Raw genomic sequence first — 27,458 nt, 5'->3', positions numbered from 1 at the left:
AAACCGAGTCCCAGTCTGGCACCTCTCCTTCGACACCACTATGCCTCGCCACATTTTGGACTCCATTTCCCACAATGCAGAGCTCTCCAGGGGCGGACCAGCTTGGGCTCGTAAGGATCTCTGGGAGATGTAGTACAAACCCGCTCAGCCATAAGCCTGCTCGGCTGAGACACTGGGACACCGAAAACTACAATTCCCGCTGGCAACGCGGCTCCGGCCTCTCAGTTCACCTCCCTCCCCCATGGCCTCTGTTTATCTCCCTGCCTCAGTTCTGATCGCTAGGGTCATATCCGCTATAGTGACTGACTCTGAGGAGACCCTATTCCCGGTTCGAGTCCACCTTTGCTACTTGGCCTTCCTCCCAGCCCGCGGGTGCGGGGCTCGGAGGCGTGGCACAATCCTGACCCCGTCCCCTTCGCTGGGCTGCTGGGACCTGGTCGCCATGGCTACGGACTGTAAACTACCACAGCTTCCCTGGCCACTAGTGCTGGCTGCCCGGCTGCCCTAGGGTCATAGACTCCCCGAAGCCGCAGTGCCCCAGCTTCGCGACCACGTTGAGGTAGGCGCTGGCCTAACTGAGGGCGGAGAGGAGGCCTTGAGTACTTCCAGAAAGAGAAATGGTACCTGATTCGGACCTCTGCACTTCCTGCCTCTGTCCTTTGATTTGGGGCTCCAGCCCCACAGGATCAGTGGTGCAGAAACAGTTAGAATCTCAGATGACTTGTCAGCCCAGGAGGGTCGTTATATTCTAGTAAAAGGGCAGGCGCACTTTATCATTAGTAATAGCCAGCTTTTTCGTATTGAGCGTGTATTGTGTGCCAAGTGCTCTATACACCATATTTAACCCTCACAACAACTCTATGAGGTAGTAATATCACTATTTTACAAATAAAGAAATAGAATCCTGAAGAGATCATGTGTCTTACACATGTTTATAAGTGATGGAGCTAGTATTTGAACCCAGCCATGTGAGACCCATACCTGAGATCTTAGCCACAAGGATAAACAACCTCTTCACCCACTGGCTTATGACAAAGAAGCATCTCTAAGCAGCCCAAGAACATCCCATGGCCTCAAGGTAGCTCCTGCCTGTCTTCAGGGGTGCAGCATCTGGACACTGCAAATATGATAACAAGCTCCGTTAGCCAGGAAAGCCACAAAGTATACATATTAAAACAAAAATTTTGGCTAAATACCTTTCTAGTTCTGAGAGCTAAGAGAAGGCTCTTAAGTTCTGGGCCTCTGTTTCCATATCTCAAACATGGGAATGACACAGCCCACCTTAAACTGTTTGGAAAATTTAGGCAGCATATATGAAGCTCTCATGACAGCTCTTGCACATAATAGGATTCAGTAAGTGTTTAATGAATGTACTTTCTCGCTTCTACTCATTCCTAATGCAAAAAACCTGATCTCCCCTAAACTCTAATCCCCCATGGTCAGCTGCCTTGACAGAGAAAGCCTAGAAAAGTCAAGAAATTAAATGCCGCCTTGACAGAGAAAGCCGAGAAAAGTCATGAAATGAATCACAAAAACCAGACAGCAAGCTTGAGAAAGAGTGTTGTTACCCAACACACGAATGATTTAGGAAACTGCAATCATGTTTGAAAGGGATATGAAACGGACTCAGAAAGAGAATCCCCATGTATTTTAAGAAGGAAGCACAATGTAATTGCTGATGCTGAATTTGGTGACAGTACAAAACATCATTCCTGCCCATATTCTTCATTCACCAGTGTTTAGTGGTGTATAGTATATTGGGCCAAGCTCACTGCTTCCCTTAGAGGAATAGTGTTGGTGTCCTCCTCCAGCTCCCCTTAGAGCAGGGCCAGGATGATGAAGCATGGGCCAGACCTTAGCACTACACGAATGTCAGCAGGACCCTCTAAAAGGGACTTTGAGGGAATTCCCTGGTGGTCCAGTGGTTAGGACACTGCACTCTTACTGCCGAGGGCCTGGGTTCAATCCCTGCTCAGGGAACTAAGATCCCGCAAGCCACACAGTGTACCCAAAAAAATAAATAAAGGGACCTTTGAATTGTGCACTTTCCTGCAGCAGGTTTCCCCTCCCCATTGGCTTTCTCCTATCAGCCTCACATCCCTGGCACAGTAGATTTGTGGATGGAACTCAGTAGCTTGACTTCACTCAATACCAGGATTTACCCCCTGTCAAACCCACTGCTTGCCATTAGTTAAATAACTGAGTTTTCTCCACCTTTGAAGTAGAAATATAGATAATCTATTTCCCATTCCTCTCTGAGAATTGGTGTAAAATATTTAATATAATACTAAAGAAGCATCCTAAGCTTTTTGGATAAGTGTATAGACTCTACCAGGTGTTTTTAAATTTATTTATTTTATTTATTTATTTTTGGCTGCTTTGGGTCTTCGTTGCTGCACGCGGGCTTTCTCTAGTTGCGACGAGCAGGGGCTACTCTTCGTTGCAGTGCACAGGCTTCTCATTGCGGTGGCTTCTCTTGTTGCGGAGCACGGGCTCTAGGCACACGGGCTTCAGTAGTTGCAGCATGCGGGCTCAGTAGTTGTGGCTTGCGGGCTCTGGAGCGCAGGTTCAGTAGTTGTGGCGCACAGGCTTAGTTGCTCCACGGCATGTGGGATCTTCCTGGACCAGGGCTCGAACCTGTGTCCCTGCTTTGGCAGGTGGATTCTTAACCACTGCACCACCAGTGAAGCCCCAGATGGTTTTAAAATTAATATTTGCGAATCTGTTTTTGACTACTGTCTCCCTTGGCATTCAAAACTAACATGTTACTGGCCGCTCTCGCCTTTGAGATGCCCCACACTCTGTCTGTGGAGTGTGTTTCTCTCCAAATAAATCCACCTCTTACATATCACTTTGTCTCTCACTGAGTTGTTTCTGAAAAAAACAAAAAAAACCCTAACATGTTACCTACTGAGATTTTCCATCTGGCAACTTCTCAGGATTTGTAGAGTTCCCCATAGTTTTCTTGCTTACCTTGCCCCATGTTGTAGTTCCAGTAGGAGCAAGAACAGAGTTTAGAAAATTGACTGGTCTTGACAGGAAGGTATGATTTAACCCAGTGAGCAGGTGGGTTGATCTGCTGCATCCTGTTTCAAACCCATAAACATCTGAGCAAAAGCCTTTCCTTTTCCACACCGGCTGCATATTCGACATGGTTTACTCACACTTGTTCAGTTTAGAGACAATAGAGAACTGGAGTTTGGGGTGTCACTGCTCCATGAAGTAGGACTGAAGAACCTGCAGGACAGGGTTTCCCAACTGAGATCACGTCACTGCTCTCAACTTCCCTGGAGTTTGGGTAATCCTTGTCTCAGTTTTATGGACAAGGACACTGAGCTTCAAGAGGTTAAACAGCATACCCAAGGCCACCAGCTAGCAAGGGGAATTAAAACACAAGTCTATCTGGTGGCATAAATCACTCCCACCCGCCACCACCATGGATTACTGGGATCACTTCTTCCTTTTGTTCCACCTAAGTCTGACTGCCCACAGGCAGCCCTTCCTCTAGACCCCCAAATGCCTTCCTAGCTTGAGCAATGATGGCTCTCCCCAAGAGGCCTAGGAGTTAAAAGTGGTTCCTTATGATCCACTTTTCCCACATCCTGCTGTCACAGTTAATATCTCTGCAGCTCCTTGCAGTTTACAGTTTATTTTTTTTAATGTTTTTTTAAATTAATTAATTTTTAAATTTTTAATTTTTTGGCTGCGTTGGGTCTTCGTTGCTGCTTGCTGGCTTTTTCTAGTTGTGGCGAGCGGGGGCTACTCTTCATTGTGGTGCGCGGGCTTCTCATGCCATGGCTTCTCTTGTGTCAAGGCAGGGCTCTAGGTGTGTGGGCTTCAGTAGTTGTGGTTTGCGGGCTCTAGAGCGCAGGCTCAGTAGTTGTGGCTCACGGGCTTAGTAGCTCTGCGGCATGTGGGATCTTCCTGTACCAGGGCTTGAACCCGTGTCCCCTGCATTGGCAGGTGGATTCTTAACCACTGCGCCACCGAGGAAGTCCCTCCAGGTTATTTTTGCATATCTCTTTTACTCTTATTTAAATTTCACAACATTGTGAGATAGAAAATGCAAGAACTGTCTCCACCTCCTTGTGAGGAAACTGGGCTGAAAGAAGTTAAATGACTTGCCCAAGGGGGTCCCTATTGGAAACACAGATGTCAGCCTCTGGGCCCTATCAGCCAGTAAGTAGAGGCTCAAGACTCCCACCCTGGCTCTTGGACCCCAGACCCTGTACTTCTTGTCCTATAGCACCTGCTTTTGGTATCACACCCCCAGAATGTGGCTGTCACATGCACGGAACTGTCATCACAGCCACAGCTAAACACTGAAGGGAAGTATAGGCCTGCAGGGTTCTCTGGGTTCATGGTGAGGGTGTCCTGCCACTGCAGGAGTTGTTGAGACTCTAGTGATGAGAAGGTTTCTGGGAATGTGGGAAAATGGTTTGGGCCCCAAGCCAGGAGCTTGCTGGCAGCACCTCTGGGAATCTGGAGGCAGCACTGGGAAGACCCAGAGCCTGGCTCTGAGGGGAAAGGAAGCCATGTCTTGTGGCTCTGGGAAGAGTGGAAGTGTACTTCCCACTCAATGCTCTGTCACCCACCACTTCCTTCTCCTTCTCTGTGCAGAGCACACTTGCGACCTTTAGGAGTGATCGTAGATGATTCCTTCCTCACAGAAGCCAAGAATACCCAGAAACGCAAGCTTTCTCAGAAACGGAAGATGCTGCTGGTTAGTGGCCGTGTCCTGTTGGAACCCTAAATTTTGATCCCCAGATCCTTTCTGCCTCCCTCTTTGCAACCCAAAAGCACCACCCACCCGAACCATGCCCCACCAAGCGGCTTCTCCCCAGTTAGGGGAGTGTGGCTCAGAGGCCAGGCCCAGCAGGCTCTGGGGTGGGGGAACGTGCACACTTGCTGCACCTCACCGGAACAGGCTTCCCAGACCTCCCCGAGCAGAGAGGGACTCAGCTCCTGCCCACAGATAACCTTCCCCTGCAACGCAGCATTCTGGAGTGGACCTCATTTCTTCATCCAGCCTGCCATGAGCCAGGCATTCTTCTGGGTGCTGGGATGGTCCCACCAGATCTGTCAAGGTCCTTCAGAGCTATGACTATATCTTTTTGTCTTTATGGCCACAGTGCCTGATGTGGTACTTGAGTGGCTGGTATATGTGCACCGTAATTGCTGTATGTATGTGAAGACAGTAGTAAAAGATGTTTCTCCATTGTGCTGTTGGCTCTGCACTGGAGGTAGAGACTCTTTACCAGCCTCATGACAGGTTCTCCCTCCATTCATGTTCTTTAAAGTTTTTATATAAAAATGAATGCTGGGGGCCTTTCTCACCTTCTGAGGTGGCCCACACTCTGTCTGTGGAGTGTGTTTCTCTCTAAATAAATCCACTTCTTACCTATTACTTTGTCTCTCACTGAATTCTTTCTGCAATGAGACGCCAAGAACCTGAGCTTCATTAAGTCCTGAAACCAGGTGTGTGATCTCAGTTGGAAGACTGTGGGTGTTGGCCGGGTCTGAGCCCCAGCCACGAGGGTTCGAGTCCCAATCAGGGTTTTGGCCGGGTTTGAGTCCCAGTCTGGGTTTTGGCCAGGTTCGAGCCCCAGCCACGTGGGTTCGAGTCCCAATCAGGGTTTTGACCGGGTTTTGAGTCCCGGCCACGTGGGTTCAAGTCTGTATTTGACGTGCACAGTTTCAGCTGGTGACCACGAAGGGACAGTGATAAGCTTATAGCTAGACCAACTCCTGTTCATCATCAACACCGTTGGTGACGTCTTCTGTGCCATCTCTTTGCGACTTCCAGGGAACTAATACCTGGTTGGGAGACTACCTTGGAAGGGATAGCATCTAAAACTATATTTTTGTACTCTGATGCTGTTAAAAAAAAGTGCTTCATCATCAAGGAGATTCATAGAAAGGCTACGGAAACAATTACAATAGTTCCACATTAAGATGCTGGCTATGTGAGGATTCCAGCCCATACCGACTTAAAACAAGGAGCTGCCCTGCCCCTGGGGCCCCTAGATCAGGCATCCAGAGATTTTTACTCCCTGACAGACAGGGTTGATGCCCCTACTCAGCCTGGAAGCAGTTACAGAAGACAGACTATCGCCCTCTGCTTCCGATAAGAATATGGGAGTAAAATCTCTGAGAGGGGAATGAAACAGGAGGGAAGGGGGCAGGGCACAACCTTTGAAAGAATGACATAGCCCGAGGACATGACATAAATTGATTAGAACCCAATGGGTCCAAGATGGCGGACAAGTCGAATTTCACTAGACCTTGAGCCTCAGTATATGCTCACATCAGCAAGCTAAATGACATCCACAGGTGCCGTGACAGTTCCAAGACCGACCATAAGGATCAAAAAGTGGGTGGTGGCCCAATTCCCGGAAATCCTCGGCCCTTCCTAAAATAGCTGGAATACTCCTCCCACTCATTAGCCTATGAAATTACCACCCCTATGAAAACTAACAACCCCATACCCTGGTGCCTTTCTCACCTTCTGAGATGGCCCACACTCTGTGGAGTGTGTTTCTCCCAAGGCCTTTCTAACCTTCTGAGATGGCCCACACTCTGTGGAGTGTGTTTCTCTCTAAATAAATCCACTTCTTACCTAAAATAAATAAATAAATAAAAATAAATTTAAAAAATAAAAATAAAAATGAATGCTGGGGAATTCCCTGGCAGTACAGTGGTTAGGACTGCACACTTCCACTACAGGGGGCACAGGTTCCATCGCCGGTCCGGGAGCTAAGGTCCTACATTCCTGCATGCCACGTGGCGTGGCAAAAAAAAAAAAAAAGGAAGAATATTCTTCCCTGAAATTAAAAAAAAATACTGTGTTATTAAGATTTGGGGGCTTTTGTTGATATGATCATAAGATTGTTATTACTATTTAACAAGCAAACAGCCATTGTCCAAATCTTACAGGTGAAAAAACACATCTGAGCAAATTTATAACTCCAGCTCACAGTGGAGAACTGTGGGCTGTGGTGGTTTTCTTTGTGCAAGTATGTCTTGTCTGGAGGATTTGGGGACACATGAGCTGTACACTTTGTGAGGCTGGATACTTCAAACATGGAGACCCTGACATCAGGGAGGGAAAGGGGTATGTGGACTCTAAGCGGAGACCAAGCGCAGCCACAGTCCCGAAAGATCCGATTACTTGCGGCGCCTGCTCCCCGTCCCCCTCAGCTGCCACCTACTCAGTGGACCTGGGGCCAGGCTCTTTCACTCCCTTTCTTCTGCGCGGCGGCAGTAACACCGTTCTCAACCACCAGAGGACGCTGTTGCCTCCTGCCGCCCCCGACCCCCGGGGCCGCCCGTCCCATTTTCACCTGCAGGGGGAAGCAGAGAGCACGGAGCTCCCGGGAACGCCGCCTCCCAACCACCCGCTTGTGGAGGCCTTACCAGCTGTTAACAACCAGGACGAGAAAGCAGCATATGCCCAGCAATCAAAGTAGGGTGACTTTTTTCTCTTTACAGAAACGGCAGACAGAGCACGAAGATGGGCCTTTTTTATTTTTTAAGTCTCCCAAAATAAGCTAAATTAAGCTTTATTTCTATGACTAAACTGGTTTTGTCTGCTCAGGAAATTTTCAAGGCTAGTCTCCCTTTGTTTTTGTTCTTGTTTTTTGTTTGTTTTTAACTGAAGTCTGGTTAATTTACAATGTTGTCTTAGTTTTAAGTGTACAGAAAAGTAATTCAGCTTTACATATATAATATATATATTCTTTTTCAGGTTCTTTTCCATTATAGGTTATTACAAGATATTGAATATAGTTCCCTGTGCTATACAGTAGGTCCCTGTCGTTTAGCAGTTTTATATATAGTAGTGTGTATATGTTAATCCCAAACTCCTAATTTATCTCCCCCACACCCACCCCTCTATCCCATTTGGTAACCATAAGTTTGTTTTCTGTGCCTGTGAGCCTATTTATGTTTTGTAAATAAGTTCATTTGTATCATTTTTAAATTTTATTTTATTTTTATAAATTTATTTATTTATTTTTGGCTGCGTTGGGTCTTCGTTGCTGTGCGGGCTTTCTCTAGTTGCGGAGAGCGGGGGCTACTTGTCCTTGTGGTGCATGGGCTTCTCATCTTGGTGGCTTCTGTTGTTGCAGAGCACGGGCTCTAGGGTGCATGGGCTTCAGTAGTTGTGGCATGCAGGCTCAGCAGTTGTGGCGCACGGGCTTAGTTGCTCCGCGGCATGTGGGATCTTCCCGGACCAAGGCTCGAACCCGTGTCCCCTGCTTTGGCAGGCAGATTCTTAACCACTGCGCCACCAGGGAAGCCCTGTATCATTTTTTTGGATTCCACATATAAGTGATATTATATATTTGTGTTTCTCTGACTTACTTCATTAATATGATAGTCTCTAGGTCTATCCGTGTTGCTGCAAACGGCATTATTGCATTCTCTTTTATGACTGAGAGTAGTATTCCATTGTATATATGTACCACATCTTCTTTAGCCATTCATCTGTTGATCAACACTCAGGTTGCTTCCATGTCTTAGCTATTGTAAATGGTGCTGCTATGAACATTGGGGTGCATGTATCTTTTCGAATTACAATTTTCTCTGGAAATATGCCCAGGAACAGGATCATATGGTAAATCTATTTTTAGTTTTTTAAAAAAACCTCCATACTGTTCTCCATAGTGGCTGCACCAATTTACATTCCTACCAGCAGTGTAGGAGGGTTCCTTTTTCTCCACACCCTCTCCAGCATTTATTATTTGTAGACTTTTTAATCATGGCCATTCTGACTGGTGTGAGGTGATACCTCATTGTAGTTTTGATTTGCATTTCTCTAATAATTAACGATATTGAGCATCTTTTCATGTGCTTGTTGGCTTGGCCTCTTGAAAATGTGAAAAACTTATCATTAACTGACCAGGGTTAGGTGCTTCTTTGACAACTTCCCAGGTGTCTTCCAGGGTTACTTTGCCTTTTTATAAAAATCACATCAATTTTAATAGTCTTTCAAAAAAACTTTTTCTGTCTTGATTTTTAAGTTTGGCTTCTCATGTTTCCAGTTTATCTATTTCTACTTTTATTTCCTATGTTTAAAATTTTTATTATGATATTTTTTTCCTTTTCAGGCAACCACAGGCTTGAGGCTTTCTTTCCTAATAGTGAAAGGATTTTATTTTATTTTTTTACATCTTTATTGCAGTGTAATTTCTTTACAATGTTGTGTTCGTTTCTGCTGTATAACAAAGTGAATCAGCTATATGTATACAAATATCCCCATATCCCCTCCCTCTTGCACGTCCCTCCCACCCTCCCTATCCTACCCCTCTAGGTGGTCACAAAGCACTGAGCTGATTTCCCTGTGCCATGCAGCTGCTTCCCACTAGCTAGCTATTTTATATTTGGTAGTGTACATACGTTAATACTACTCTCTCACTTCGTCCCAGCTTACCCTTCCCCCCTCCCCGTGTCCTCAAGTCCATTCTCTATGTCTGCGTCTTTATTCCTGTCCTGCCCCTAGGTTCATCAGAACGATTGATTGATTGATTGGCTGCGTTGGGTCTTCATTGCTGCACGCAGGCTTTCTCTTGTTGTGGTGAGTGGGGGCTACTCCTCGTTGTGGTGCGCAGGCTTCTCATTGCGGTGGCTTCTCTTGTTGCGGAGCACAGGCTCGAGGTGTGCGGGCTTCAGTAGTTGTGTCTCACGGGCTCTAGAGCACAGACTCAGTAGTTGTGGCACACGGGCTTAGTTGCTCCGCGGCATTGGGATCTTCCTGGACCAGGGCTCGAACCCGTGTCCCCTGCATTGGCAGGCGGATTCTTAACCACTGCGCCACCAGGGAAGCCCCAACCATTTATTTTTAGATAGTGAAAGGATTTTAAGCAATTAAAAACTTGTGAGTGCTTTTCTGATCACATCCCAAACATTTTGAACATGTAATTTTAACATTTCTATAACATGTTGTATTTTTACTTTAAGTAATAAATGGGTCGGGAAAAATATTAATTTATTTTTAAATTTCTGTAAATGGTTAAGTGTTTTAGAGGTATGTTTATATTATCAGTTCTTATTTCATTGTATTACATCAGGAAATGCAAGGTATACAGTTTCTCATTTAAAAATGTGTTAACACCTTATCTGTGGCCTACGTTTAGTTTTTTGTATACATTAAAAGATTGTCCTTATTTCCGTTTAATTTATGTATAAATCTACTCACCTGTCATTATCAACTGTATTACTCTTAGTATTTGTCTTTTACTTTTCTCTGCTTGATGTAGCTTATTTTGATAGGAGGGCTTTAAACTCTTTACAATTCTGTTTCATCATCTCTCTTTCCCCCCCCTATGTTTTTATCTATTCAACAAATATTTGTTGATTCCCACTGTGTGCCAGGCACTGTGGATACAGTGGTAAACAAGACAGACAAAGTCTGTGTTTCTGAGAGAAGATGGGGGTGTGATGATGGGGAAGTGTGGGCGCTGGGATTGGGAAGAGTATCAGGGAGAACCCCTGAGATGCTAAGGTTGAATAGTCAAGCTGGAGCATTCTGGACCCAGGGAAAGCATGTGTGAACATATACACCCAATAAGTAGCGTTTTCGTTTTTATTATGCCTTGCATCCAGCTAAATTATTGTGCTCCCTTAAATATTTATTCCACAATATTTGCTGAGTGTTACTTAAGACTATGAAGAGTGTTAACACAACATTGTAAATCAACTATACTTCAATTAGAAAAAAAAAAGACTATGAAGAGTGTGAAGTATGATGCCATCAGTTCTGGAAGTACAGAGATAGGGTCAACCTAGACCCTTGCAAGAGGGTGGAGTCCTCCCTGGGACCTAGCAACAAGGCTTACTATGTATTTTCCAAAATATTTAGGGAAAGGATGAATGACTGCAAGATTGAGAAAAAATAGGTAGAACTAATAGAATGCAAAGAAGAGCCCAAGGAAACAGTGGCATTTTCCACATTAAGAGGGTCAGAAGCCAGTTACCATTAGCCTGGAAGGACTCCTAGAACCTGGATGTGTGGGACATGGGTGGTAGGCCTAGTCTCTCTCCATCTCAGAAGAACCTGGAAGCTGGGCTCAGGGCCTTCCACAGAGGAGGCTTTAATACTGAATTCAATAATTCAATGTTCTTTTAAACTTCAAAGTAACTTATGTGCATTGTAGAAAAATTTGAAAAATACACGATTACAGACACATAAGCACCCATGGGCCTATCATTGGAGAATAATTACTGATAACCTTTTGGATTATTTCCTCCATCTTTTCTGGTTTTTCATCTTACCTGGTTGTGCTTATTCTCTAATTTCAGGCTTTACTTAACGCTTAGAGATATAGTGCATGTTAAGCCTCTTTGTAAACACTTCATGCCTGTATAAGAATCTTCTGTTTTTAGACACTTAGCAGTTTTCTGACTTTTTCATAGTCACAAGTAAGGCTTTGAGGACTGCCCTTAGGCATGAAGCTGCTGCTTCATCTCTGTCCCCTATGCACTGGCCAGCCCAGACCTCAGCCTCAGCCAGCCTGCCCTCCTTGGGCATTGGCCGCTGTCCATAGCCCTTCAAAACTCCTGCTGTTTCCCTGAGGTATTGGTGCTACCCAGGCAGTCTTTGTGCACCCCCCCACCTCCCCTGACACATCACTCTCTTCCAGAGTGACCTCAGCTCCTCCCATGAAGTCACTCAAGCTTTACTGAAATCAGTGACATCATCACTTCCTCCTCTAAGAGGACCAGCCTCCCCTGGCACCCTCCAGTCAGGGCCCCAACACTCCTGTGACCTGCATCAGCTTCAGTTACTACCTGCTTATCAGTTCATTTGTCATCCCACTTCCATCATACCCCCAGCTTCCTTCATGTCCCAGAACCCAGCAGGGGCTGGCATGTGCTATGGACCCAGAAATGTTTCATGAACAAATGAATGACTGAATGGATGAACCCTAGAAGTAGGCTTCGCTGGGTAAGAGAGTCATTTTTTTCTCTCATGTTTTGAGTATTTCATAAAAAGTTGAAAAAACAAGCTCATAAATACTACTACCCCGTACCCCTGCTCAAGGTTTAAAATGAGATCCCACTGCTTCAGGGCCCTACCACCTCTCCCCTCCCCCTCCCCCAGGGGGTACAGCCTAGTCTCCTCCCGGGGTCCACAGGTCACCCTGCTGCATCTCTGCAGTCCTGCCTGAGAGTCCAGGCTTGAGGCTGGGCCTGCCCTCCCCTGTCTCTCTTTAGCTGGACTGTGCTGTGGGGGCAAGAGATGGTCCCAGTAAGTACTCATATCTGTTTTCATAGCATAGGTATTCAATACTCACTGACAAACCTACAGAAGAGAACTCACCTTTACTGAGCTCCTAGAAGGTGCCTGAGTCTGTGTAAACCACTCTCTATTCTTTCTCGTTGCATTCTCACATCAGTACAATGCAATGGGGAGCACAACCATTCCCATTTTACAGATGCAGAGACTGAGGCTCAGACTATGGTCACATAACCAATAAGGGGGCCCTAGGGTTTAATCTAATCCCTCTCTAACTCTAAGGACCACAGCCTTAATTACGAACCATATTAAGAGATGTTGCGGGGGGGGAACCCAGGAGTGGAGGAGGAGCCTGGAGAGGAACATCAGGAAGGGGAGCAATATTGTCATGGTAACCCCACCTGTCCCTTCTTATAGTCCTGTCCATTCTCCATCGGTGGCCACCTGTCCCCAAGGCCCACATACATCAGTGACCAGACCATTCTGCATAATCGAAAGCCCTGTTCAGATGACTACCGGAAGCGAGTAGGGTAAACCAGGGTTAGCCTGATGGTGGACGGACTGGGCCCAGAAACAGTGCAGGGGTGTTGCTGCCCCAGACCCAGGGCACAAGGGCCTGGTGGGGTGTCCATCACATCTCAGTCCACCACTCCCTGCAGTAGCTGGCAGCAGCAGCCCCTGGGCACTACCAAGCCAAGGTACCTAGAGCAACTAGAGAACTACCTACACAAGGAGCTCCTCCTGCTGGACCTGGGCACAGATTCTGCCCAGGAGCTAAGGCTGCAGGTCAGAGCCACAGAATAACTGGGGGGAGGGCGGGGCAGGGCTGGGAAGAAACCTTACTCACCAGGACTAGGCACTTCAGACATTCAGGCGAGACCAGCCTTTCCCAGCTCTCTTGGGTTCCCCTTCCTGGTAAGAGAAACTTGTTCTCTAACAAAGCCAGTGAGCAGGCAAGTCTACCAGCATGGAACCAAAACTCTCCTGAGGGTTGGGTTTCTTTACCTGAGTCAGGTGGCCTGAATGCTGACTCCAGTCCCTTCTGTGATCCCCAGCACCTACCTTGGGTCACTGGGTATCAGTGAATGGAGCCTAAATCCTGGCAGTTGGACAAGCAGGGGTCATACAATGTCTACCAGCCCAGTAACAACAGCCCCAAGCTTGAGGAACTTAGCCAGATATAGAGAGAAATCTAGATGTAACCTAGATTCTGATGCATATTAGGGAAGGAATCACCCAATCCCTGCTCAGATGGAAATGATGACTGGGAACCCCTCACTTCTGACTTAGTCACTGACAGAAGCATTTGCTAAGCACTGTCTGTGTGCCAGGCTCTGAGTGGGGCCTTAGATATGGTCTCACAAGCTAAAGGAACCTCGCCAACAAAGAAGCAGAATCTCAGAGAAGGCATCCGGCTATGTAGTAGTGGAGCTAGGATTCAAACTCAGGGCTGGTTCGGGAGCCTGTGCTCATTCCAGTACACAATGTTGCCTCCAAGAGCTTCCTGTGTGTCCGAGTGGGACAGGAAACCATACCTCTACTTGGAAGCTAGAGCCTTAGACCTTCTCCTGCCCCCACAGGGCTGTAAGATGGGGAGGGGTGCTGGTAAGAGGCCAGCTGAAGCACAGTGCATGGAGGAGGCTGGCTGCCTGGAGAGCCAGAGGGGGCTCAAGTAGAGAGGAGGAGGTCCTGACCCAGGTCGTCTGCCAGGTCTCAGAGACAGCACCAGGAGAGGTCACCAGAGAGCAGCTGAGAGGGATGGAGCTGCCCCTCAGCTCCCTGACTGTGAGAGACCCCAGTGGTGCCTGTGGCATTTATTTGAATGTGAGTTGCCTGGCAGCTTCATGCTAGAACACTTCTAATCCAAGCAAAGAAAAACTTAGGTCCCACTGAGGGTGGCAGCTATAGGCCAGGAGGTGACAGTTTCCCTTTTCTTGCCAGCCTTACAGAGAGATCTTTGAATTTTTCATAGAGGACTTCAAAACATACAAGCCATTGCTATCCTCCATCAAGAATGCATATGAGGTGATTCTGGGTAAGACTGCAGCCTCCCTGCCTGGCCCCAGCCTGGAAGAGGCAGAGAGGATCCTAGTCTGACCTTCTGGGTTCTGCAGCAGGGCTGGGGCAGCTACAAACTGGGCTTTGAGGTCACCAAGCCCCCCTTAGCCTTTTTGCTTACACTGTCATGTGATAGGGCATCCCAGGGCAACTGACTACCTCCCATTCTTGGGAAGCATGGTGGGGCAGTATCTGTGGGAAATAGAGCATCTTTTCTATTGACAGTGAAGCCCAGAAGGGAGGGTGTACCCCTGGGAAGTGAGGGGGCTTCCCTGACCAGGCTCAGGAGGTGCTGGGCATGGTGCAGCTGCAGGACTAAAGGCCGTATGGGTAAAGGGCGTAGGTGAGACCCTGGTCCTCATCGGGACTCTGCCCCTGGTTTAAAAGCAAGTGCAAGAAGGACTTAAGCAGGAGCTATGCTTTGAACAGGCATGTATAGACTCCTCGAGTTTGCAAGGGAAATAGCCACTCACTGTGACCTCAGGATCAGTGTCTCCTGGTTGTTTGTCCTCCATGGCCCCAAAGGGACTCTCCCACCTGTCCCTGCTTAGCCGACCAGAGGGAGAAGATTTGGGCTCTGGAGCCCCTGAAGGCGAAGCTTGTCACTGTGAATGAGGACTGCAACGAGAGGATCCTGGCCATGAGGGCTAAGGAGAGAGATGAAATCTCCATGCTGAAGAAAGAGAAGATGAATTTGCTAAAACTCATTGATAAGAAGAATGAGGAGATCTCATTGCAGAGTGAGGTGAAAGGGAGTAATGTGGTGACCAACTCCCTGAATTCCTCCCACTCCCACCCCAGGGGTGACCTTCAGGCCTTCAGCCCTGGGGTCACCCCCTAGCTCTCTCCACCCTTCTGCCTGGAATGATATACAGAGCCACCACCTCCCCCCATACCCCTCTCTCCACATGCTGCCCTCCTCCTCAGCTCAGCACTGGCTTGGTATGGCCCCAAATGCCAGCAGAGTCCCGCTCCTTGGCTGCCAGATTTTCTCCACAGGAGGAAGCTTCGGCACTTTGCTGGATTCTCAGGAATGACCAGTCTCCTCCTCCTTCTACCTTTCTTGTTCTCTTCCCAACAGGTGACCAAACTGAGGAAGAACTTGGCTGAGGAGTATCTGCGCTACCTCAGCGAGCAAGATGCCCATAAGATCCTTATTGCAGACCTGAATGAGCTACAGTACCAGCAGGAAGACATGTCACTAGCCCAGTCCCCAGGTAAGCCCAAGGTGGATTTCTCTCTCATGAAGAGGCGCTGGAGAGGAGTCTGGCTCTCACCACTCCTATTCATTCAACTCTCCTATTATCTGCTTATTCACGATGGGAGATGTTCCTGCTGCCACCTGGGTCTGTGGATCTTCTGAGCTGGCCTGAGAATCATAGACTTGTTGTTTACGAAGCAAACAATCACTGGCAGCTGAAGCAGCCTAGACTCCCTAAGGGCAGGAAAGGCCTGGTACTCCACATCCTGGGCTTCTCTATTTAAGCTCAAAGCCCTATGCTTGTAGCACTGTGGAAAGACTCAGGGGTTCCCAAGCTGGGAGAGCAGGAAGACCTGGGACATGCCCCAAGGGACACTCAACCCTGCCCTGGGCTACAGGCACCAGAGGCAGGGTGACATGAGCTGGTGGGCCCCCTGGCAGGTGTCTGGGAGGAGGACGCTGTGAAGTTAACAGTGGCTCTGAAGATGGCCCGGCAAGACTGACCCGCACGCAGATTGAACTCAACACCGTGAAGGCCAAGTTTGGAGACGTGGTGCCCAGAAGGGACTTTGAAATGCAGGAGAAGACCCTCAAGGATCTGCAGGAGCAGGTGCTGGTGGGCAGGTAGGGTAGTGAAGGGCCATGCAGGTGAGTAGCAAGGACCAATCACCCTGCCCACAGCTGGACAGCCTGAGAGACGACTATGAAGAGTTCTGCAAGGAGCACAAGATGCTGCTGCAATTGCACACGAGCTGAAGGAGCAGGACCAGTTATACTCCGAGCTGCAGGAGATCCAGCGCATGGCCATACCGCGGCCAGACTGGTCCAAGTGTGAAGGTAATGCTGGCCATGGGAGCCCTAGGGACTGCTCAAGTGCGTGGTCTGGACTCCAGCTCCCTCTCCCCACCTGCAGATGTGGTGGCTGGAGGACGAGATCGCTGGCAAATGCTGGCCGAGGGCAAGAACAGCGACCAGCTGGTGGATGTGCTCCTGGAGATTGGTGAGGGGCTGCTCCAGGAGAAAGACTTCTTCCCTGGTCTGGTAGGGGAGTCCCTGGGCTCAGGAGGCTTGGGGCCAGAGTCAGAATGGCCAGGCCTTGCTGCTGAGAAGACTTGAGGTTCTGGGGGAACTATCTGGGGCTCTGCCCTGCTTGCTGGTGGGGCTACAGAGGGGCCCAGAGATAAGCTGACATGGTTCCATACAGGGTTATGGGGAATCCATCCCCCCTTTCCTTCGGTTTGATGGTGTCATGCAGAACAAGAAGCCAACCAAGAAGGATGTGGTAAACCTCCTCAAGGATGCCTGGAAGGAACCACTGAGGAGCAGGTCAGATCTCTCTAGCCATTTTGGCCTGGTGTGGCTGCCTGAGTCCTCTGGTGCATGGGGGGGTGGGGGTGTCCCTCAAGGTGCTAGGGAACAGGGAGGAGGGCCAACAGACGTGGGGCAGGCTGACCAAGCAGTCTTCCCCCTACCCTGCAGAAGTTCCCAGATTTCTTCTTCAATTTCCTGGAGCGTCGCTTTGGGTCTGGTGATGCCATGGCCTGGGCTTACACCATTTTTTAATATACCAAGCTCTTCCACTCCAATGAGGTCATGAGTCAGTTCTATGCAGTCTTGATGGGAAAGGTAAGCTTGGGTCTGGCCCTCCACCCTTTGTCTCTGGCATAGGCCAGCTCTATCCCCACCCCTCTAGGAAACAGCAAGATGGTCAACGCTTCCCCCCTAGAGGAAAGAGAGTGTGTACATCAAGCAGAATGAGACAATAGCATAGCTGCTGAAGGAGATGACCAGTGCTGACAGCCAGAACGAGGGGCTACTAACCATGGAGCAGTTAAGGTGCGAGACCAGTTGGCCACCCCGAACTTCAGCCCAGCATGACCTCTGGCCAAGCTCCTAGCTGTGCAGGGGGAAGGGGAGCCTGGTGGGAAAAGGCCAGACTCAGTGCATTCTGCCCTTTTGAGCACCAGTGGGGCTGGCAGAGGGGTGCGGGGAGATGGGTAGGCAGGCATCAGCCAGGCCTGTCAGCCCTCGTATCTCCCTACAGCACTGCCCTCAAGAGTACCTTCCCCTTCAAGAAGGACGAGAGAATTCAGGAGCTGATGGAGGCAGGGGGCTGGCATCCCAGCAGCAGCAATGCAGACTTGTTCAACTACTGCGTATTATTTATGGAGGTGGGTTGGGGCCCAGGAACTTGCCCAGTCCTGCCCTAGCCTCTGCTGGACCCTAGCTCGTGTACTCTCACCCTGCCTTGTGGCCCCTTCCCAGGACAAGGAGGGCCAGAGCGTGCCCTTTGTACAAAAGCTGTGGGAACAGTACATGGATGAAAAGGATGAATACTTACAGGAGTTAAAGCAGGAGCTGGACCTGGAACTGTGAGTGACCCTGGGGACCTCAGGCTCACTTAGTCATAGGCAAGTCCTACAGGCTGGGCCACAGAGTAGCACCTCAAGCCCCAGGTCTCCCTATGCACCGAGCTTGCTGCTGGGCACTACATACTGCTCAAGCCTGGGAGAGGGCATTTTGGGGTCTGAGGTACAGAGAGGACAGTCAAGGTCTATCTCTCTTTCTTTGTGGGGGCAGCCACGATGAGGTGACCCTACCCAAGGTACGTGAGGCCTTGATGAACATTGATCCCAGCCTGGACAAGCAGACCCTAAACAGCTATTTGAGCCAGGACTTCCAGCTCCCCATGACAGAACTCCCAGAAGAGGGCGAGGAAAAGGAAGGAGGCATTGTGATAAGGCTCCAGGCTGCACTGGAACAGCTTCAGTGGGGCCCTGAGAGCAGGAACCTGCAAGCTGAGGCCACTGAGGGCAGCCTGAGTGCTCCCGTGCTGCTAACCTCTGACTGTTGTTATAAAATTGTTTGTCTGAACCCATGCTATTCTCTAGGTTATGCTGGGGAGTCAAGGGAAGGGTGGTTGGTCCCTGCTTGGCTGGTCCCAGAACATGCACCAAAGCACAGCATATTCTGTTTGTGACATTTTATTGATGCTGGGGGGCAGGGAGGAAACCTAGAAGTGTATGTGGGGCCAAGGGGCCCCAGGTAGGGACAGGGCAGGTGTTGAGGCCTGGCCACTACTGGGCAGGGAAGACAGTGTTGCCACTGAATGCACAAGGGACGAGCTGCTGTCGGTACTCCAGGGGCAGGTGCCGCTCCACGAGCACATGCAGGGAGACTTGGTCACTGACCAGGCCCTGCCTGCAGCAGAGGAAGATAGAGAATGAGAGAATCAACGCCAGCACTCCCGCACCCAGCACCTCCCTGCTTCCATCCACTTACCTTCGCATCAGCAGCTCCAGGTCCTCTGGCCTCACAGTCTTGCGGCCAGCATGAGCAGCAAATACCTCCAGGTCGTCACAAAGATGCTGGAAATACTTGTCCAGGCTGCCAAGAAAGTAGGGGTAAAACAGACTGTTCATGATCTGAGGGGCTCCTCTCCCACCCCAAGTGTCAAGGACTCACCACTTCTCCACCATCTCCACAGCCTTCTTCTCCATAGGCATCTTAGCATAGAAGCTAAAGAGTTTCGCATAGTGGTTCAGTCCAGTCTTGTAGGGATCTTGACGGGGTCTGGAGCCAGGGATTCGGGGCTTGGGAGGAAGCCTGGCCGACAGAGGCTCCGGAGGCTCTGAAGGTAACCTGGGGGCAAAGAGTGAACAGAGTTAGCTGAACTGCTGCTACCTAAAGAGGCCGCTAATCAAACATAAGTCTTGCTGGCTCCTGCCAAGACTGGGGCCCTTGTGCTCCTTGACCAGGCTGGACCAACAGCTCCAACCATTTCTGGGGGGCAGTGGGGACAGGGGGCTATGTAGAAGCCTGGTCTTTCCCTGGGGCCCCAACCCTCCACAATCTGGACACAATGTCCCAGTCTAGCCTCATCATACAAACCAGTACTTGCTCAGGCCCATGATCCTCAGGCTTTGGCATGGACATTCCCCCTACTCAGCCCACTGCTGCCTGTCCCATTCTGCTAATCCTCCTCCAGGAAGCCTTCTCTGACTGCATACTAACCTAGGCACTTCCCCCCTGCCCAGGCTCCTCTAAGCCCCTGCAAGCAGGCACCAGACAGATGTGCTGAGTGGGCCCCATCCAGCCCACCTTAGGGTGCTCTGCAGGGTAATCATCTACATACCTAAAGGAAGAGTGATAACTCTGTGGTACCCAATGCCAACCTCAGTACCTGCCCCCTTCCAAGAGGCCCATGTGGAACAGGGTCGTGGGATCTTACACTGCAGTGCTAGGCGGTGGAGCTGGCTCAAGAAACTGAAGTCGCCTGGCCCGAAGGAACTCTGGGGTGCTGGAGGCCAACTCTGGACTTGCTGCAGAGGAAGGGCAGGGTTACAGAGGGCACAGGCCAGACCATTTCACTCAACCCTGAAGGCCCACAGCCTCCTTATCCTGTTCCTCGAGGGCTCCATCTAGCTCCAGCCAAGCAAGGGGCCTTTCAGAGTTTCCCTGGCCCAAGACCACCTGTGCCCAGAAACACAAGCCAGGTAAGCCCCTCCTCCAAGGCCAGGGACACAGCTGTCCCTTACCCACCCATCCCCTGATCCCTGCACTGGGCCCCTTACCTGTTCTACCAGAGGTGTCTCCATCCCCTGAAGATCCTTCTGGCTCCTTGGCCTCGACAGCCCCCCAGGATCCCTCTGCTTCGGTCACTTCTATGTGTCCTTCAAGCTCTTCTGCTCTGGCGGATCCTTGTGCTTCTGCTGCCTTCTCCACTTCCCTCAAGCTTTCTTCCATTCTTTCCTCTGCCTCCTCACCTACTCCATTCTGTAAGGGCTCTACTCCATCTTCTCCAGAGATATTACTGCTGATGTTTGGAAAGCCCATAGCAAGGGCATCAACCTCCTCCACGTTTCCTGCCAGAAGCTGGGCTGCTTTCCCAGCACCTGAATCAAGGGGAGAGAATATAGGCTAGAAAAGCAGTAGGCCAGGGCTGTAGCTCTGAGGAAGGTAAAGATGGAGTAGTAAAACCCAGCCTAGCCCATCAAGGAGGGAAGAGGGCCAGAGGCAGCCCCAGGGTACTGGTTTGGAATCTCCTGGCCCAACACTGACTCTGCTCTTGGATGGAGGGATCAACAGCCCTCCAAAGGGACTCGGGGGTGACGGGGTACACATATGGGCCTGAGGAGGAAAAAACACCAATGCCAATTCTTGCTTAAGCTAGGCTTGGCTCCAGGTTGCGTGCCCCACATACTCACCGTTGTTCTGCAGCCCAAGCCCACTGCTCCATGTCCTGCGACTGGCAGCCCTCTCCACATCTTTAGCCCCAGAGTGAGGGCAGCAAGGCAGGGAGTGGTGCACACTGGGGGAACGGCCAACCAAGGGCTGGGAGAAGGGCTGGGTGTCCTCCAACACTGTGTCTGTTGGCAGAGTAGCAACAGGGGTTCTGAGGCTCTCATCTGGAGATCAAGGTCCAGTTGGCACTCAGTGTTTTGCACGCCCACCTGCTGTTCTGCTAGCCAGTCACCAGGGCCTGGGTAGTGGACCCACAAGCCTGCCCAAGTGGCCCTCAGAGAGAGAAGACTGAGCCTATTCTAAGCCTTATCTCCCTTCCACAGCTCTCCTTGCTTACCTTCCTGCTCCTTAGCCTGGCATTCCCAGGCTCCATAGGTTGCCCCACCCAATCTGCTCACCCATGCCTCCATTCTCCACTTCTCATTCAGGTCCCTCTGCCTGCAACCCTTCTCTTATCCTGGTGAACTTGACTTGTCTTTTGGAATCAGGCTCCCAGGTCAGCTCTGACTGAACAGCTGATCCTGAAACCTAGCCCCTTTTAACCTCCCAATAAGCTCCAGCCACCATATCACACCCCTTTCCTACCCTCAGTCCTGTAGCTCTTCAAGGATATGGGGTCCTGGAAGATACTGAGGGACTAAGACTGGGCCCCCGGAAGACAAGAGGCAATTTGCAGAAAGAAAGCAGAAAGTCCTCATAAACCTACTGGCCAGGCTTGCTCACTGTTCTTGACTCAAAGGAGAGAGGAGCAACCCTGGACTCAGCAGCACCTCCCATCAATCATGGGGGGGAAAGCTTTCCCCACAGGCCAGAAGACAGAAATCTCAACCTTACCTGGAGGAGCCAAGGCCAGGGAAGTATCTCGCAGATCCTGCAAAAATGTACCCACATCTACAGCTCGGCGGGTAGGAGGTCTGCGGGCCAAACCAGGCCTCTTCACTGATTGTGTTTGCAGAGGTGTGGCAAAGGTCAAGTTGAGGGAGCTGATGGGAGGGACAAGGCACAAAGGAAAGTCAGGTACCTGAGGTCCAACCACCCTCCCCCACCCCAGGAGTCCCCCAGCTGCCCCGGTGCTCTCATCTCTTAGAACCCAGCCACCATGCTGTGAGCATGGAGCAGTTATGGCCAGACTGCATTCTATTCAGCACCCCCTTCCCCAAGCCTCTCCTCTACCAACTCCCGGAACAGGCAACAGCACCTGGTGAGGGAAGAGGCATCAGCATTCCCATGAGGCTCTGCAAGAGGATGTAAAAAGAAACCATAATAAGTCACCCAGGCCTCTCTCAGGCCTCCTCAGTCTCTCCAAAGGACAGAGAGGGTGGCCACAGGTGTTGTCCAGGACCTCACCTTGGGAGGGAGGCAGTCCCAAGTCCACTCCTTGCTGAAACACTGACAACCTCAGTCTCTGCTTCCTTCTGCCAAGAGCCAGCAGACCTGGAGCCAGGGTTGTGGGGGGCTCAAGTTCAGGAAGCTGCAGCTCCAGGCTACAAGGATGGAGCTTTTCTCAGACAAGCCAGGGCACCCAACTCCGGCTCTTAGTGCCCCAAGAGGCTCCCTGACTACTAATGCCCAGCAGCCTAGCCCAAGGAGGGAATTTACTGCACCTGCCCCGACTGCTTTCCCGTCTGGAAGCCTGGACCACCTGCGGTGGCAGCACTGGCTTCACCACTGACTCTGGCATTAGGATGGAAGATTCCGGGGCTGTAGAAATAGGAAGGAGAGAGTGGAGTTGGCAGGGAAGGCTGCCCTAAATGAGAGATTTCACAGGGCTGGTGCCTGATTCTCACTGCAGGCCAGTGCTCACTCACCAGTTAGTAAGATGTTCTTCAGCAGAGTCCGGGGTGTCTGTTCCTCCAAGTGTCCACTGGCTTGAACACGGGCCAATCTGTCAACAGACTTTGGGTAAAAGCATCAAGCAATCAGTTTGTTCCTTTGCCTTGACAGTCCCTCAAGGTGGGCTCCAGAGCAGAGCTATAACTCAAGAGCCCCCGAAGGCAACCAGAGCTTTATAGTGATCAGCGGGTAGAGCACTTACCCTGGCTCTATTAGAACAACGCCTGGCAGTCGTCTTTGTTTGGCTCCTCAGCCTCCTAGAGGAAGGTGTTTGAAGCAGGGCTCTCTGGACACTGTGTAAAGAGCAGCAATTGTGAGAATTATGTAGGGAGGGTGAACTAGCGACGGGTCTTCGTCAGGGATCTTGGCTGAAGTCCTTTACCCTCAGGGACAGGGACCAGAAACCACTTGCCCTCCCACAGCCCTATTCCCAGTTCTATGTCAACAGGGTTGTGGATGAAAGGGAGCCGAGGGGTATGGGAAGAGAGAAGGAATATGATGACCCAGCCAGAGAGAAGGGCTGAGGAAGGCTTCACTGAGGTGACTACGGCAGAAGTAGGGGTTAACCACACAGATAAGAGGAACAACTGGAAATGTATCCATTCTAGACACTAAAACAATCCAGGGATATTTCAATATTTTGAAACCTTTTAAGTACTAGTCAGGGTCTGACAGCAACCTCCACATGGCTCACTCCAGCCCTACTCTCTCCAATCCAATCCCCTCTCAGATTCCAGAACCACATAAATGTTCCTCTGGCACAACTCCCACTTCATCACTCACAGGTCTAAAACCTATAATGAATGGCTTCCCATTGTCTATAACGGAACTGCACTGCCGCAGGAAGTCAGCAGATGCCATCTTCCACCCTCTCTGCACCATAAGCTCACCACAGCCCTCACCCACTGACACTCCCACCACGTCAGGCCAAATTCGCTGCTCTCTAGCAAAACATCTTTCCAGTTCCTGCCTCCTGACTGCTACCCAGGCTACGCTCTGCAACTCCTTTCCCATCTTTCAGCTGGGAACCGCTTGGGAGACTGTTCAGGGCAGATGCCTGGACACACTCTGATGAAAACTGGCCTAGAGAACATAGCAGAGGTCCAGATTCTGAGCACCTATCCTTCGCTTCCAGAAGCGGACCCCCAAGGACGCCTGTATAATTGAGCTCTGAGGTCCCGAGCGGCCTAGAGTCTCAGGGGTGGTCGCACAAACAGCTGACCCGATCCCAGCGAGGAGAAAGGAGCCTGTTCTCAGAGCCCTGGACTCTGCTCCTCTCCGAGACTCAGTTTCCGTCTCCAAACAGGGTCAGCTCTGGACCCCATCGCCCACTCCCTCAGGTTGCTCTTGTGTTGGGGCAGCGCCCTCACATACTCAGTCCGAGCACTCCGGGGTCGCCGCGGGGTGCGAGGATCCGCTGTATCCAGCACGCGCCGTAGCAGCGTGCGCGTCGTAGGCTCGCTGTCCCGGCTATAGCTGTCCGCCATCGCCTCAGCAGCCAGCCCTCCCAGCAGCTTCAGTAGCTGGCCTTCAGTAGCCGCTTCAGACCACCGCCTTCCCGCCGCCACATTTAAGCCAACTCTCGCGATGCTGCAGAATTTAGGTCAACTCTCGCGAGGCTGCCGCACAGCCCCACGGGAATTGCAGTTCTAGTCCTGCCGCCGGCTTCGCCCGGTGTGTACAGTGGTGGTAGCAAACGGGTTTTGCGGGCATCCTTACCTTGAGCCTGGGCAAGTATGTGCAGCCAGTCGAAGCCTCGGTTTCCTCACCTAAGGTAAGGTGAGGGTGATAACCACCTAATAAGGGTGTGTGTGTGTGTGTGTGTGTGTGTGTGTGTGTAATGAGTCAATTAGATAATGTTTAACTCAGGATCTGACAAGTAATAAGCCAGGTCATGAATAAATAGCAGGGACTATTTGTGAGAATGTCTCTCATTCTCATCTCCCTCTCCGAAGATGAGGAGAGACACATTTGGGCCAGGAAAAAAATAACTGTATTCTATATGTGACCTGATCAGATTTGCATTTGCAAAGACCAATGTGTCTATAGGACCTGTATCTATCACAAGAGATCAGTTTGCGGGCTTAGAGGCTAGTGGGCTGTTTGTGATCCAGCAGAGATGTTAAAATCTCCAAACATCAGCAATTCTGAGATGAATTTCGGCTCTCAAAAGTTCTGTTAATGCTGGAGACTCCATTACCATATTTTCACCAATTGACAGCCCCCTGCCCCCTTTCTTACATTTTAATGGGAACTGAAATAGAACTTGAGCTCTGAGTTTCCTGTGGAGTTCTCCTTCATGCTCCAAAATTGTGTGTAAAGTTTCAGATACTGGCAGTGGCATGGGCATATTTGTGCTTATGTTAAAAAATAGAGCAAAGAAAAAATAAGATTCTTGCTTCTCAAAATTAGAGAACTGCAGAGGAAAATCATATCAATATTCCTCGTCATTTAGATCTGACCTTTGTGTTATCTGGCTTAAATCGCTAGCCCTTTGCAGGCACAGTTCCACGATCACTATCAACCACCTAAGTGCAATATTTATTTATTATTTGTAAAGCTTTGGACTGGATAATATGGAAAAAACATTAAAAACTTTTCAAAACAATTTGAGAATGAGCTTACTTTTCACAGCATTATTTGTGTTTGCATAGATTGTCTTTACTGTGTTTACACAATTGATTAAACTTTATATTTACTATTTGTCAAAAAAACAAAACAAAACACAGGGACTGCCCTGCTGGTGTAGTGGTTAAGAATCCACCTGCCAATTCAGAGGACATTCGAGCCCTGGTCCGGGAAGATCCCACATGCTGCGGAGAAACTAAACCCGTGCACTACAACTACTGAGCCTGTGCTCTAGAGCCCGCAAGCCACATCTACGGAACCTCAGTTCCACAACTACTGAAGCCGGTGAGCCTAGAGCCCGCGAGCAACAACTACTGAAGTCTGCGCGCCTAGGGCCCGTGCTCCACAACAAAGAGAAGCCACTGCAGTGAGAAGCCTGTGCACTGCAACAAAGAATAGCTCCCTCTTGCCTCAACTAGAGAAAGCCCACGTGCAGCAACGAAGACCCAATGCAGACAAAATAATAATAATATTTTATAAATATTGTTTTTGTTTTGCGATACGCGGGCCTCACACTGTTGTGGCCTCTCCCGTTGCGGAGCACAGGCTCTGGACGCGCAGGCTCAGCAGCCATGGCTCACGGGCCCAGCCGCTCTGCAGCATGTGGGATCCTCCCGGACCAGGGCACGAACTTGTGTCCCCTGCATCGGCAGGCGGACTCTCAACCACTGTGCCACCAGGGAAGCCCCATAAATATTGTTTTAAATAATAAAACACTGGGGGAATTCCCTGGTGGTTCAGTGGTTAGGACTCTAAACTCTCACTGCCGAGGGCCTGGATTCAATCCCTGATCCAAGAAGTAAAATCCCACAAGCCGCGTGGTGTGGCCAAAAAACACAAGAAAGCAAAACCAAAACCGAACAAACAATCAAAAAAACTGGGGGCTTCCCTGGTGGCGCAGTGGTTGAGAGTCTGCCTGCCCATGCAGGGGACACGGGTTCGAGCCCTGGTCTGGGAAGATCCCACATGCCGTGGAGCAACTAGGCCTGTGAGCCACAACTACTGAGCCTATGCGTCTGGAGCCTGTGCTCTGCAACAAGAGAGGCCACGATAATGAGAGGCCCGTGCACCACGATGAAGAGTGGCCCCCGCTTGCCGCAACTAGAGAAAGCCCTCGCATAAGAAACGAAGACCCAACACAGCCAAAAATAAATAAATTAATTAATTTTAAAAAAATCCACACAAATAACCAAGGATTACATTGGCTGTAAACAGAAATGCAATGGTAATGTTTGGGTGTTGGGACCAGAAAAATAGTTCTTTTTTTCCCCATTGTCGTTTATGTTTCTAGAACATTTTACGTATGGGTCTGTTTTACAATAAAGAATAACAAACTTGGACTTACCTGGTGGCGCAGTGGTTAGGAATCCGCCTGCCAATGCAGGGGACACGGTTTCGAGCCCTGGTCTGGGAAGATCCCACATGCCGCGGAGCAACTAAGCCTGTGCACCACAACTACTGAGCCTGTGCTCTAGAGCCCGCACGCCACAACTATTGAAGCCCGCGCACCTGGAGCCCGCGCTCTGCAACAAGTGAAGCCACCGCAATGAGAAGCCCAAGGACTGCAACAAAGAGTAGCCTCTGCTTGCCGCATCTAGAGAAAAGCCCGTGTGCGGCAACAACGACCTAATGCAGCCAAAAATAAAAAGGAATAACTAAAAAAGTGACAGTTAACTCGGAGTGCTTTTGCAAACTTTTAAAAGGCCCGATCTATTTTGTTTTTATATCAAATAATTAGAAATAATATATAAACTAGGCTTCGAATTTATACCCGTGGTCTGTAATCAGAAGAGAAAAAAGTGAGGAAGTAGTCAGGAGAAAGGGTGAAGAACGGCAAGAAGTGGGAGAAACGGGGAACTCGGCAAAGGAGGGCTAGCTTACAGGTAATTCTCCATGACGAGTGCCTGGCCTCCTCTCTGGTTTTCCACAGCTTCTCTTGCCCTTTAGAACACTTTCCCCAAGGAAGTCGAGGGCGTGGGGAGGTGACTTGTTACAATACAAATCCTGTCCAACCTCTCGTTTAACACCCCTCCAACAGTTCCCAGTCACCGGCAGAATAAAATCACAAATCTTTTAACTTGGCCCAGTTTGTTATCTTTCGGAGCTTCTGCTATTCTGGCTACCCTTGAGGATCCTTAAGGGCAGAGCCTAGCTCCTTCCTGCCTCAGGTTCTTACAGGCTGGTTCCCGGGCAAAAACCAGCGACTCCTCCCTAACCAAGCTTTTCGTGGATTTTTTCTTCCTGGGCCTCCGCCTC

At 49.9% G+C, this 27,458-nt stretch overlaps 2 protein-coding genes across 3 annotated transcripts; one reads left to right on the top strand and one right to left on the bottom strand.

The window, feature by feature from the left end:
- Positions 1–74: 74 nt before the first annotated feature.
- Positions 75–18,546, top strand: TSNAXIP1 (translin associated factor X interacting protein 1). Its single transcript, XM_024732775.1, is given in 20 exon segments — positions 75–110; positions 486–559; positions 4,621–4,723; positions 12,656–12,768; positions 12,898–13,024; positions 14,180–14,273; positions 14,848–15,041; positions 15,378–15,513; positions 15,939–15,995; positions 15,998–16,107; positions 16,179–16,242; positions 16,245–16,334; positions 16,411–16,538; positions 16,702–16,823; positions 16,958–17,123; positions 17,224–17,333; positions 17,542–17,668; positions 17,763–17,869; positions 18,078–18,327; positions 18,502–18,546. Coding segments are annotated over 20 exon segments (2,253 nt in total).
- Positions 18,466–27,433, bottom strand: CENPT (centromere protein T). 2 transcript variants are annotated; one of them, XM_024733460.1, is made up of 13 exons: positions 23,949–24,137; positions 22,777–22,867; positions 22,550–22,637; positions 22,346–22,442; positions 22,089–22,225; positions 21,940–21,976; positions 21,576–21,724; positions 20,705–20,866; positions 20,072–20,392; positions 19,729–19,819; positions 18,963–19,139; positions 18,780–18,884; positions 18,466–18,698 (listed from the first exon to the last, which is right to left on the bottom strand). In XM_024733460.1, exons 1-13 carry the CDS (start codon positions 24,059–24,061, stop codon positions 18,575–18,577), a joined length of 1,692 nt encoding a protein of 563 aa, XP_024589228.1. In that variant the 5' UTR covers positions 24,062–24,137; the 3' UTR covers positions 18,466–18,574. The 2 variants fall into 2 exon arrangements, with proteins under 2 accessions (XP_024589228.1, XP_024589235.1); XM_024733467.1 differs by lacking the exon at positions 23,949–24,137 and adding an exon at positions 27,084–27,433 and having other exon boundaries at positions 18,489–18,698.
- Between the last annotated feature and the right edge of the window lie 25 nt (positions 27,434–27,458).

Source organism: Neophocaena asiaeorientalis, unplaced genomic scaffold (genome assembly GCF_003031525.2).
Source record: "Neophocaena asiaeorientalis asiaeorientalis breed wild unplaced genomic scaffold, Neophocaena_asiaeorientalis_V1.1 scaffold90, whole genome shotgun sequence".
In the NCBI taxonomy this organism is placed as follows: domain Eukaryota; kingdom Metazoa; phylum Chordata; class Mammalia; order Artiodactyla; family Phocoenidae; genus Neophocaena; species Neophocaena asiaeorientalis.
The sequence above is the reverse complement of the archived record's forward strand: the minus strand, read 5'-3'. Positions and strand labels throughout refer to the sequence as shown.

Bases quoted from the DNA above. Each gene is read 5' to 3' on its own strand.
- CENPT (XM_024733460.1), bottom strand. From the start codon at position 24,061: ATGGCGGACAGCTATAGCCGGGACAGCGAGCCTACGACGCGCACGCTG. The intron at 22,638-22,776 runs GTAAGTGCTCTA...TTTTACCCAAAG, and splicing joins GTTGTTCTAATAGAGCCAGG to TCTGTTGACAGATTGGCCCG. The intron at 19,140-19,728 runs GTAAGATCCCAC...CTTTGCCCCCAG, and splicing joins CCACCGCCTAGCACTGCAGT to GTTACCTTCAGAGCCTCCGG.